Here is a 12,501-nt window from a genome sequence, read left to right on the forward strand (position 1 = left end):
TGACTTATTTGGCTTTGTTTTTGTTTGACAGTAATTGTATATTTGGATCAAGCTTCGTAACACACAGCTTTAATTGATCCTCTAAATGTGCATCTGTAATTTGCGTTCTTAAATTTGTTTTTATTTTCGACATGAGAGAAAATGTTGTCTCGCAACAGTAGGTACTTCCGAAGCAGGAAAGTAAACGGCGAGCATGTTCTCGAAGGCATGGATATTCAACAGCATTTTTCCAGATTTCTATGGGATCCTTTTTAGCGTTAAAAAGGGACTTGATGATACTATCTTCCCCTAAATCAATTAACTCCATTTGTAGTTCTGCAGGAGCCTCGGATATATCTATTAAATGTGGTTCAAATGCCAGTTTCATAGCAGGAGTGTGCTCGTCAAAATCAGAAAATCTATTAGTATACTCTTCTATTAAACAATCCAAGACACCTACATATTCATCGAATATTTTATTTTCACAGTTCTGCTCATTTAACATTTTAGCTAGCTCCGGGAAGTGTTGTGCAGATATTTCCGATCGACAAAGCAATGTTTCGAAAAATGATAATTTTTTTCTAAACGCTTGGATCTTTTGCCACATTTCATAAATATACCTCGTTTCACCTTGCAGGCAAATATTTAAATTGTTTTGTTTTGTCATCACATCAGACAAAAATACAAGGTTTCTGAGAAATACTTCATCTGATAGATCACATTGTTTTCCTTATTCTTTATAAAAGTTTAAAATTTGTCGTTGTAAAGACAAAACTTTTATCAAAACCTGACCTGTTGATAGCCAGCGAACCTTGCAGTAGTATGGCAGGTCAACACTATACGTTTCCTCATCTAAAGAGAGCATCTGCCGAAATTCACGATGACGCATTCTATTTACGTGAATATAGTTGACAATGGCAATAGTTCTATCCAGAGTGTCTTGCAAAATGGTAGATTTTGCTGATGCAAAATGCAGTGAAATGATATCAATTTTTTCAAGTTTAAGTTTTCCTTTTTTAACAAAGCAACGAATCCTTCTTGCCTCTCATGGAAGGTGCGCCATCGGTGCAGACACTGACTAAATTACTGATATTCAATTGTAATTTATTACATACTTCTTTGAAGTTTTCGAAAATATCGGCTCCGCGAATTCTTCCAGTTAGTGTACCCAACGCAAGTAGTTCTTCGTAACATTGAAAATCTTTAGTTATAGCACGAATAAAATATAAAACTTGTGCCGAATCTGTTTTATCAGTGCTTTCATCTAAAGCAATTGAAAAATAAACATCTTCATTTTGTATAATTGCATGAAGTTGCTCTGTTACATTTTGCGCTAATTCGTGCTGTCGATCTGTTACAGTTCTTCTTGAAAGAGGTAATTGTTTATATTTGTCGACATTTCTTGGATCTAACATACTCACTGCTTCAACAATACATTCTATAATTATTTCAATGTCACTAAATAATTTGCCCGTTTTTCCAAGTATATGTGCTATTTTATACATAACAGCAACTGCAGCGGAATTTTGATTTACAAAGGCACTAAAAGATGCCTGCTGATGATGTTTCTCATTTTTCAACTTTTGAATGGCAGCTTTTCGTGATTCACCTTCTAAAGCGAAATATTTATGTTCTTTATGAGTCAAATAGTGTTTATTTGCATTCGCTTTTTTTAAAGTATTTAAAACTGTATTGCACAACAAACACATCATTTTATCTTTCTCAGCAGTAAAGAAAAAATCTAACTCCCATTCTACATTAAATGTTCTGTTTTCATCAGCTAATTTTCTTCTCTTACTATTTGACATGATGGATAAAAAAACGAATATCAAATAATATCTTTAACAAAGTGTGTACTTTCTAGAAATACAATAAAACTGTGTACCTGTTATAAGCACGCACTGTTAACTACAGTTAGCTGAAGATCGCAACAGGGAATAGTTGAGAGATGCGAGTCAGAGAGGCCAAAGCAAGGTGTGACACTCAAATGGGAGATCTGAAACCGAGTTTTGTTTACTTCTTAGACAAGGTAGTTGGCGCTGCTAGCTGTGGGCCAGAGCCTCGCTCATGCGTGTTAGAGTCCGTTTCAGACTAGTATTCAGACGTCATGTTACAATATGACTGTCTTTGGCGGGATTTTTCGCGCAACTGTCATGGCGTTGATGTACAATAGTTGTTTGAAACGAACTCTACCATTTTGTACTAGGTGGCAAAGGGCCGCACAAGAACCTCGCGGAGGCCGCAGGTTCCCCACCTATGGGATATGCTGATCATAAACGACGCTCTCGAGTAATCTGGAAGATGATAATAAACATGGTAAGCGATTATACTGAAAGATTGTAAGTATCTATGGTTAAAAAGTCTCTTCAAAAGAATTGATATGTCATCACTGCATTTTAACCACTGCTTTTTCTTGTATGTGATTTAAAAGCTAGATTATTTCACAATGCAGTATGGAAATTGCAAGCTCGATTCCTGACAGAATAGAATTATAAAATAAAATATTGTGTAATTTTCAACTGTTACGACCTGTGTAATAAAAATTCTCGGTTCAGCTACTTTCAGTTCACAGATTCGCTCAAAATGAATTTTCACTAGTACCACTTTTTAACCTATTCTAAAATTTTCAATAACCAGATTAAAGAACGCTCCCTGCTCTAAATCTAATTATTAAATCCTTAAAATAGGAAGAGTTTCGATCACTTTTTTATACTATTCTAATCTAGAGGAAAGGCCAATAAATATTTTTTTCAAATTACCTTAATTTCGAACTAATTAAATTTTCTACGTGTCTCATTATTATGAAGATACGCGCACTCAGAGGATGATATAGACATAAATTCCCTTAAAGAGCAAATTTTACATATGCTTTTATTCTATCACATCTTCCCTTCTGATAGAGCATCATAATAACTTGCGGAAACCTTTAAGGTACATTTATCAGGTTCAGTGTTTCTCCTTACTTGCTTGGGGAACATTCAAGAACCTGACTCGGAACAGGGAGCTTACTAAAGCTATGTTCAATAAATGTGGGAAGTAGACAAGATACACAGGAAGGGTATACGAAACCCTTTATTTTTCACTCTTTGCAATGATTTCCGTACTTCGGAATACAGAGACCAACCACTTGTGGTCTGAACGTAAGAATATAAAAATATTAACTAAACTCTAACTTAACTTTGGAATAATAAACAAGGGCCTACGTGGAAGATTGGCCGTATATTAACAGGAAGCCGTATGTAGTACAGAGAACTGTTAACACTACAATACGTTTAAAATTATTAAGAGGATTAAACCTCTGGCCTGGAAGGCAACCAGCAACCGAGTAAAACTGCTAAGGCAAGCGGCCTGCTTCTACTAACTCCTTCCTCCCTCTAGCTTGGCAAAAAGCCACAACTTAAGTACTTGGCGTTCGCCAGACAAATTTGCATAAATAAGTTAAAGCTTTTAATTCTGGCCGGAAGTAGAAAATAAGAAGTGATAGTAAAGATTTAAAATAAAATAAACGTTAGTAAAACTTAAGATCCTTACATACTTCCCGCCAGAGTTAATTAGTTTGAAACTGAGGTCTAAAACGACCTTGTTGAAAACTTTTAGCTCTAGAATCTAACGCGAGGCCAATCTTTTACAAACATTTCTCACTAGAAACTAGAAATTAAAAAAAAAATGTTTTTACAGTATCAGCTCCATGGACAATTACTTTTCATCTGTACTGCATCTAAACAGGAGCTTTTAGTTGAAATCTGGTTCCTTTCAGAGATCTGGAAGGAAAACTAGTTTAATGAAATGTTACACAATTCAATGGCAAGTAACATGAATATTTATATTTCTCCTAACATTCTTATTTCATTCATGACTTTTATTTAATTATCTCTCCCCGTGCTTTCTGACATGTGTTGTAAAAGAAAACACCGAACACGAATGTGTTTATGTACCAGTGTTCAACACTACCGCCTACAATCAAAACACTAACGTGTTAAAATTCAACATAACAAGACCTCGTAACACACCCTATCTTCATCTCTAAACCCTGAGGTACTATTCTGAAAGTGGCTAACTCTGAAGTGTAGCGTCAGAGAGCCTAACTACATTCATTCAACCTTTAACACATATTCACAATAATTTGGTCTTTTTTCAGTCACACGAATAAGTTTAAAATTTTTGGCATTACTTTCACTTTTACCATATCACAGTATTTCTTAACGCTTAAAATAACAGTTCACATTGTATATAAGAACATATTAACATGCCGTTAATTTTACGCATTTTAAAACATACATTAGTAGTACATTGTTAACTTCTATTCTTTTCCAAGCAAGTGCCAATTCTTCTACATTGAAACACTACATTTCAAAAGTCTTTCAGACCAAAACTTCTTTCTTGCCGGAATCTTTTAAATAAAATTTTCTACAATAACTTTTACAATATTCAAGTATTTACACATTCCTATTATACATCAACTTTAGTTTTACTTGCGAGTAATTGAAAAACATAATACCAAAATAGGTAACAACTCATTTCTCGCCTTTTTGGCTATAAGGTAGACCTCACATGAGGTAAAATGTCTTGAAATCTGCCACTTGCAGTAAGAATGAAAGATTAACTTAAGTTTGCAAAGTAACATAAAATTTTACTTATCTTTGTGATACTCGGACATTCTTTTCTCTGCCCAATCCTGGAAGGTAGCTAAGATTCGTGTTTGATTTATCCTCCTTCTTGTGCGGGCTCGCCCTTCAGTTCCTTCCTCTAGGCGCTTTCTTTTCCCTCCAGTTCGGTCACGCTTGAATACCTTCTTTTTCGCCTCTGCCTGTGGTCTTGGCTGTTTGATGGCCGCTGGTCTTGGCGGAAACGGGACACTTCTCTCTCGTTCCTGCTTGGATCTCGTTGCTGGCCGTTCAAATTTTCCTTGTATCTTTTCCTTCCGCAATTCGGCGACTGTCCTTCCGCAATACGGCGAGATTTGCTGCGTAGAGTCCTGTCCGATGAGTAGATCTTCCGTTTGGGAGCCGGGTTATAGTTGCCGTTATTTCTCCTGACTCTCTTTGCATTCGTCGTACTTCTCCCTTCTTCATTCTGGGGGTGGTCGTACGCTCTCTTTTCTGGTCGATGGAACGGCTTCTTTTTCTTGTTACCTTCAATTTTCCAACGGGGAAACTTTCTTTTCAATTGCTCCTGCCTCCTAATGGCTTGCCCTTGTACTTGTCGTTGTTCCACCTCTGGAGCTTGTGCCTGCAGTGCCTGCCGTGCCGGATCCTGCAAAAGATCTTTAAATATTTGCATTTTATTACGGTCATAGTATGGTTTTATTTGGTCAATGTTTGCGGAGCATGTTTCACCATTCCTGGCTTTTAACACCACTACAGCGTGAGTTATTTTTTCTATGACATGTGGTCCTTCAAATCGTGGAAAAAATTTGGCGGTTTTATCTTCTGGTGCTGAAGAAAGTGAATGCTTAATTTTTAATACTTCATCTCTTACTTTATAACTTACTCCCCGTCGTTTCATATCATAATAGAGCTTCTGTTTTCTTTGTGCTACTTCAGTGTTCTTTTTTGCTTCTTTAATTAATTTTTCTATATCACCCATTTTAAATTCTGGGGCTCTTTGTTGAACATAAAATAATTTATCTAACGGCGTTATAATCTTTCTGCCTAAAAATAACTCAGCAGGAGTTTTGCCCGTTGTATCATGTTTTGCGGTCCTAAGGGCGAAAGCAAATTCATTCACATAGTTATCCCAGCTTTTATGAAAATTTTTAACATAACTACGGATAATTTTCACATAACTACGGATAATTTCAGATTATATTTCTATTGACCCGTTCCGCTATATTTGATTGCGGCCGATACGGGACCATTTTTAAATGACGTATGCCCAGTTTTTGGCACATGTCTTCAAATATATTACTTACAAATTGAGGACCATTATCCGATATAACTTTTAGGGGCGCCCCGTATTTTAAAATATATTTATTTAAAATAGAATCAGTAACTAATTTCGCGGAGGCTCGTTTTAAGGGAACAGTTTTGGTCCACTTACTAAAATGATCAACCATAACAAGGAGATAGCGCCTTTTATTTAACTGACTTTTTGGGAAAGGGCCCAATAAATCGATGCCAATTATTTCATTTGGAAAATCGGATTTAATACTATTTAGAAACCCGGCCGGGTGGAAATTAATATAATTAACTGCTTGACATGTTGGGCAGGACTGGACATACGCCCTTGTTAACTTTTGCAGTTCAGGAAAATAGACTGCCTCGCGTACGCGTTGGATAGTTTTTCGAATACCAGCATGAGAAGCTAAAGGGCTGTCATGAAACTCCTGCAGTATATTTAATCTAAGACTAGCTGGGATAACAGGTCGAAATTCGTTGTTGGGATTTGTAGTTTTTGTATAAAATAATAGACCATCTATTAGTTCGTAATGGGCCGCCCTATTTCTTATCGCCACAATATCTTGGTGGCTAAAATTTTCAGGATCCTTTAAATACTCATTAATGTTTCCAAACTCAGGATCCTTACATAGTTCGGTTATTACAGTTTCTCGGGAATTTATTGTACATGCTGTGAGCATTGCCACCTTTACAGTATTACCTTCTTCATCTATTTTTATTCTGGATAGGGCATCTGCTACGATATTTTCCTTTCCGGGGGTATGCTTGATTACCAGATTATATTCTTGTAGCTTGAGTGCCCATCTTATTAACCTTGAGGATAAGTTTTTCCCTGAGTACAATCTAGTTACCGCCGCATGATCAGAATACACTGTTATTGGCGCTCTTCCAAAATAGACTCGGAACTTTTGCACTGCTAACAGAACTGCAAGTGCCTCTCTCTCAGTCGCGGAATAATTTCTTTGTGTTTGATTTAAAGTTCGACTAAAAAATGCCACGGGCTGCTAATTTTGCGAAAGTACCGCTCCTACCGCATAATCCGAAGCATCCGCTGAAATTTCTAAATTCTCATCCTTTTCAGGAAATTTCAAAACAGGGGCTTGCGTTAATGCTTGCTTTAATTTTTCAAAAGCACTATTGGCTTCGGCCGTCCACGAGAATCTTGCCTTTTTCCATTTTAATTTTAACAATGGTTCAGCAATAGCTGCAAAATCTTTTATAAAGGACCTATAATATGAAAAAAGTCCTAGAAATGAAGAGAGTTTCTTCGCCGTATTTGGCGGCGGATACTTTTGCACAGCGATTATTTTTAATTCGTCTGTCTCGATTCCTTTCTGAGATATTTTGTAACCTAAGTATTTTAATTCAGGGGCTGCAAATTTGCACTTTTCGACATTAACTTTTAGACCGGCCTCATTTAATAATGAAAACACCTGTCTTAAATCCTGTACATGTTGGTCCAGATTATCACTAGTAATAATGATATCGTCTAAATAGATAAATGTGGACTTTCCAAGAACAGGCCTTAGCACAATGTCCATGCTTCGCTGAAATGTTCCCGGTGCCCCTGAAAGGCCAAACGGCATACGCAGGAATGCATAAGTGCCAGACTTGGTTATAAAAGCAATCTTAGGCACGTCTTCCGGTCTAACCCCTATTTGAAAATAACCAGTCGTTAAGTCTAAAGTAGTCATGTATTTGGTAGACGTTATGTTCCTTAGAATTTCTTCAATAATAGGTAACGGATATACCGGATATTTAGTCATGGAGTTTGATTTACGATAGTCAATCGCGAAACGCCACCTTTTTGGATGTGTTAATGGATAGTCATTGTTTTTCTTACATAAAACCACCGGGCTAGCATAACTACTTGAGATGGGCGTTATGATCTTTTTACGTAGCATATCGCTAATGTGCCATTCTATAATTTTTTCTTTATTCTTATCATACCGGTATGCTTTGTGGCGAACTGGCAATGAATCTTCGGTGTCGATACTATGGTTAGTAACTTGAGTAAATCCTGGAATATCACTAAATAACGAAGCAAATTCACTTACCACTTGTCGGATTTTTTTGTTGCTCTTCCTTAGGCAGGTGGTCAAGGTTTAACATTGGCGGTTCCGTTTTTTCTTCTCGAACTGGTTTCATCGTCAGCTTAAGGGACGCTTCATTAAAATACAGCGTTGCTTCTGCCTCTGAAAGAAAATCTATCCCTAAGATAATATGTGCTTGCAGATTCTTTACTATAAAAAACATAACCTTTACTTGTTCGTCCTTGATACGAACGTATAGCGGTAATTTACCTATGCACTTACATCTTTCTCCCTACGCAGCTAACACTGTCGTATTATCCGAATTATATATGCGGTATTTCCGAAAATACTTCCTAAAAAAATCTTCTGCCACACAGGAACACTGCGCGCCTGTATCCAGGAGTGCGGTGGCTGGGATGTTATTCACCAACACTTCAATCTTTGGAAGAGTCAAATTTTTCACCATTACTGTATTTAACTTGAAGGAAGAGGGGTTTTCTTGGCCTTCGGATTTCCGCACCCTCCCGTCAGCAGAAATCCGTTTTAGTTTAAATCTCTTTTTCTTTCCATGCTTTCCTTCTTTTTCCACTGGCCTTGAGACTTTTTTCCTGGATTGCTATTGAACTGTCGACGTTCGCCGGCTGTTTTTGGATGCTCGGGTCTTCTTGCCCACTGATTCGCTTTGCTTCCGTAGCCGTGTGCTTGACTTTGCTGTGGTTTTGGCTCACCAAATTGGTTTCGTTGTTGATATTGGCGTCTTCTTTCAATGTCCGCCGTTCTTCTACTTTCAAACTGGATTGCTAGCTCAAATAACTTTACCAGTGTAGTCGGATTCCTTAATTCAATAAAGTCTTGTACTTGGGGAAGTAACCTCGGCAAAATCACTTGAATTATCTCAGGATCCGGACGGTTTCCATACAAGAGTTTGAAGACGTGAATTTTTCTTAAAATAAAGCTTGAGAGATTTTCAATTGGTTTCTCGTATATGCTGAAAAGTTCCGCTTCTAATTTCGCACGATCCCTTACGAGAGGGAAGGCTTTTACTAGGGCAGTCTTGAAATTTTCGTAAGTATAGGTGGGACTTCCCGCTTGACCCAAGAGACTTCTGCCTATGCATTTGAACCAATTAAGAGCTTGGCCCCTCAAAGCGCTGGTAGCTAAGGTGACTTTTTGGAACTCATGCACGGGATACATCATGAAGTGGTCATCTAGTTTTTCCAAAAAACTGGTTACCGGTGAGTTTCCATTAAATGTTGCTTCTGGTTTCATCGAAGCGCGCATGGTCTGGATGATGTAACCAAATCCTTCCAGGGCGGCAGCTGGCATTTCTGGATTTTGAGCCGCTTCTGCAGGCAGCACAGGTTCTTCTTGAAACTCGGCCATGGTTATTCTTCTTCGTCGGGCGCCACTATCAGGTTCAGTGTTCCGCCTTACTTGCTTTGGGAACATTCAAGAACCTGACTCGGAACAGAGTGCTTACTAAAGCTATGTTCAATAAATGTGGGAAGTAGACAAGATACACAGGAAGGGTAAACGAAACCCTTTATTTTTCACTCTTTACAATGATTTCCGTACTTCGGAATACAGAGATCAACTTGTGGTCTGAACGTAAGAATATAAAAATATTAACTAAACTCTAACTTAACTTTGGAATAATAAACAAGGGCCTACGTGGAAGATTGGCCGTATATTAACAGGAAGCCGTATGTAGTACAGAGAACTGTTAACACTACAATACGTTTAAAATTATTAAGAGGATTAAACCTCTGGCCTGGAAGGCAACCAACAACCGAGTAAAATTGCTAAGGCAAGCGGCCTGCTTCTACCAACTCGTTCCTCCCTCTAGCTTGGCAAAAAGCCACAACTTAAGTACTTGGCGTTCGCCAGACAAATTTGCATAAATAAGTTAAAGCTTTTAATTCTGGCCGGAAGTAGAAAATAAGAAATGATAGTAAAGATTTAAAATAAAATAAACGTTAGTAAAACTTAAGATCCTTACACATTCTTTACAAAAAAAAAAAAAAAGAAATACTGTTTGTACACAGTCATATTTGCCTAATGCTTTGATAACGTTTCTATTGTACCACTATTACTTTTTACATTCACCTTAATGAGTTAGCATGTTAAGAGTGTCTGCAATTATCTTATTAAATTTGAGATTGAAATTTTCTCAGAATATCATAATTTATGACTATTTAACAGGGGAGGGGGATTGGGGTATTTGCTTTTACTTTTGCGTTGAAAATGCTATTAAGAGAATTTGAAATATTTTCTTATAACTATTAACCATTTTAACTCCACTCCTTCCAAGACCGTTTCAAACTTGGGTTACAATTTAAATAACTAAAAACATGCGATAAGTGAGAAAAACATAATTATCAGATATCACTGATTATCGCTTTGATCTCTTCTTTTATTATTTCAGTAAGATCAAATGAATATTATATTTGATATTAGATATTCAAATAGATGCTACTTAGGGGAAAAATTGCAGTTGGAAACTTTTGATTATAATCTGACAACCCAAAGAATTCATAGTTATTTTTTTTTAATTAAAGCATTTCAGTAATAAAAAAATTTTCAATAAAAGCACATTCTATACCAGTTACTTCCCTCTCATAGACACAATGGCGATACCTAACCACAACAGACGTTGCCCACTGTTAAGACGGAAAGCGGTGTTCACTGTGTTATGGAGGCACCTAATAGGTGGACCTCCATTTCGTTCTATAAGGGGACAGACAAATTATATCTAGGCCTTCTCCGGGATTCAAACCTGGGCTCTTTGGTACGAGTCACTAATCACTTTTCCGTTTGAGCGGCCAGTACCAGTAGTTATTTGCATATGCATTAGAAACATTTTTTAATTGCAACAAAGCTGCAAATTTTCATAAAAGTCATCAGTTGAACATATTATTAATTAAATGTATTTTGACGTACATCACTTATGATGTATGTCAATACATTATTAGCATTATTAGCGTATATTAGCAAATATGAAATAAAAATTTTAATTAATACAAATCGCGTTATTGCTTTTAAATCGCTCAATTTATTCATTAATATCACATTGATTAATTTTAAAAGATTAATTAAAGACCCTATACTTTGCCAAATAGCATCATTCTGAGAATCCGCTATGCATGAGGCGCATATAAAATAAATTTAAATTCTTATATTTCGCACAGTGGCAATATTCAGAATACTAATAATTACTAAATGACAGTGAAGCAGCAAGACATATTATAAAACAAGAATTTTTTGCATGAAAAGACAAACGTTCCCAAGTTTATTATAGCCCTTTTTTTTTGGGGGGGGGACTATGAGATATCAGCAATGACTCTCGAAGTGGAGAGAAAAAAGAGAGAGAGAGAGAGACATATATGTAGTCGTAACTGATTTTTCCTTAATATTTATGGTCTGCATACTTGTCTGTCATTGTAGCCATATATTTGCAGCGCACAATCATTTTATTTAATTTAATACCTTCTTAAAAATATATTCAGTACTATATATTAGTTTTGAACAGTCTTTGAATCGTTGAAAATTAAAAACACATAAATAAATTATTACTTGGCCTAAAAAGAAGAAAACGACGATTACTATATATGGTATTGGGCTCCTCCCATTTTCTTTATTTTTATTATAGTTGTTATATATATTAAATTTACTATTAATTTTAGTATTAACTTAATTGAGTCCTACTTTTAAATTTTGAAAATCTTTTATGCATTTTAAACGCTATGTACTTTCAAAAGATTATACACCTCACGAAAACAGAACGTTTAAATGCAGTAAACAATTCTGTAACAGAAAAGAAATTCGGGTTTTAGTCATGCCAAGTTGGGCGCTAAATCTTTCCCTTCTGCATCAGTATCCAAGGTTTCAGATTCAGAAACCTTCAAGATGAAGTAAATGCTCTTACACTCTAGCAGGCAGCAAGACACAGCTCATGCATACATGCAGATCAACTGAACTAAGAGAAAGAAGACTACGTATCCCCTTGGTTTAAAATAAGAAACACACTCATTTCTACGAATACTCAGTGTGATGTCTTTCTTTTTTGCAGCGGTCGTCCTCACAGTTGTGTCTTGAAGCTAGAAAAGTGTAAGTGACAAATCATTCGGGGCACACTCTCTTGTTCAATGACTTCGTTCCAAAAAATTTAAAGAATGAAAATTGCTTCCCTTTGTTTCGATCCTCAGCCGTAAGAATAGAAGCATTTCGTACAGCTTTACAGATTAATCTATTTACAGATACTACTTACGAGTTTGACAGTATTCGTGAAAAATTTATGTTCCAGGATTTCGCAGGAAATACAGCCGGATGCATCGTCCTTGAATTACGTTTATGTCTCTCTCGAGCATACGCTGAGTCACTTCGAAAGAAAGTTCTTTAATTCAGAAATGTCATGATCGAAAATTGACACCTTGCCTGTAACTTCTCAAAATATGTTATCAAATTTCATATGGATAAATAACAAAAAGTAGAAGCTAAAGATAAAAAAATAGAGTAATTTGCATAAAAATACTCATCTAGTAAGGGTTAACATTATGCATTTCAAACTTAGTTATATGGTTATGTTGCTACTT

General features: G+C 36.3%; 1 protein-coding gene across 1 annotated transcript; it reads right to left on the bottom strand.

Annotated features, from left to right (window-relative positions):
• Positions 1-995: 995 nt before the first annotated feature.
• LOC146995387 (general transcription factor II-I repeat domain-containing protein 2-like) lies at positions 996-1,787 on the bottom strand. The gene has a single exon (XM_085823107.1). The coding sequence runs from the start codon at positions 1,785-1,787 to the stop codon at positions 996-998; it is 792 nt and encodes a 263-aa protein (XP_085679233.1).
• Positions 1,788-12,501: the final 10,714 nt, after the last annotated feature.

The sequence above is a fragment of the Stegodyphus dumicola genome, chromosome 9, assembly GCF_044657685.1.
Source record: "Stegodyphus dumicola isolate Sdum_Otavi_A_Nest chromosome 9, ASM4465768v1".
NCBI lineage: Eukaryota > Metazoa > Arthropoda > Arachnida > Araneae > Eresidae > Stegodyphus > Stegodyphus dumicola.

Bases quoted from the DNA above. Each gene is read 5' to 3' on its own strand.
- LOC146995387 (XM_085823107.1), bottom strand. From the start codon at position 1,787: ATGTCAAATAGTAAGAGAAGAAAATTAGCTGATGAAAACAGAACATTT.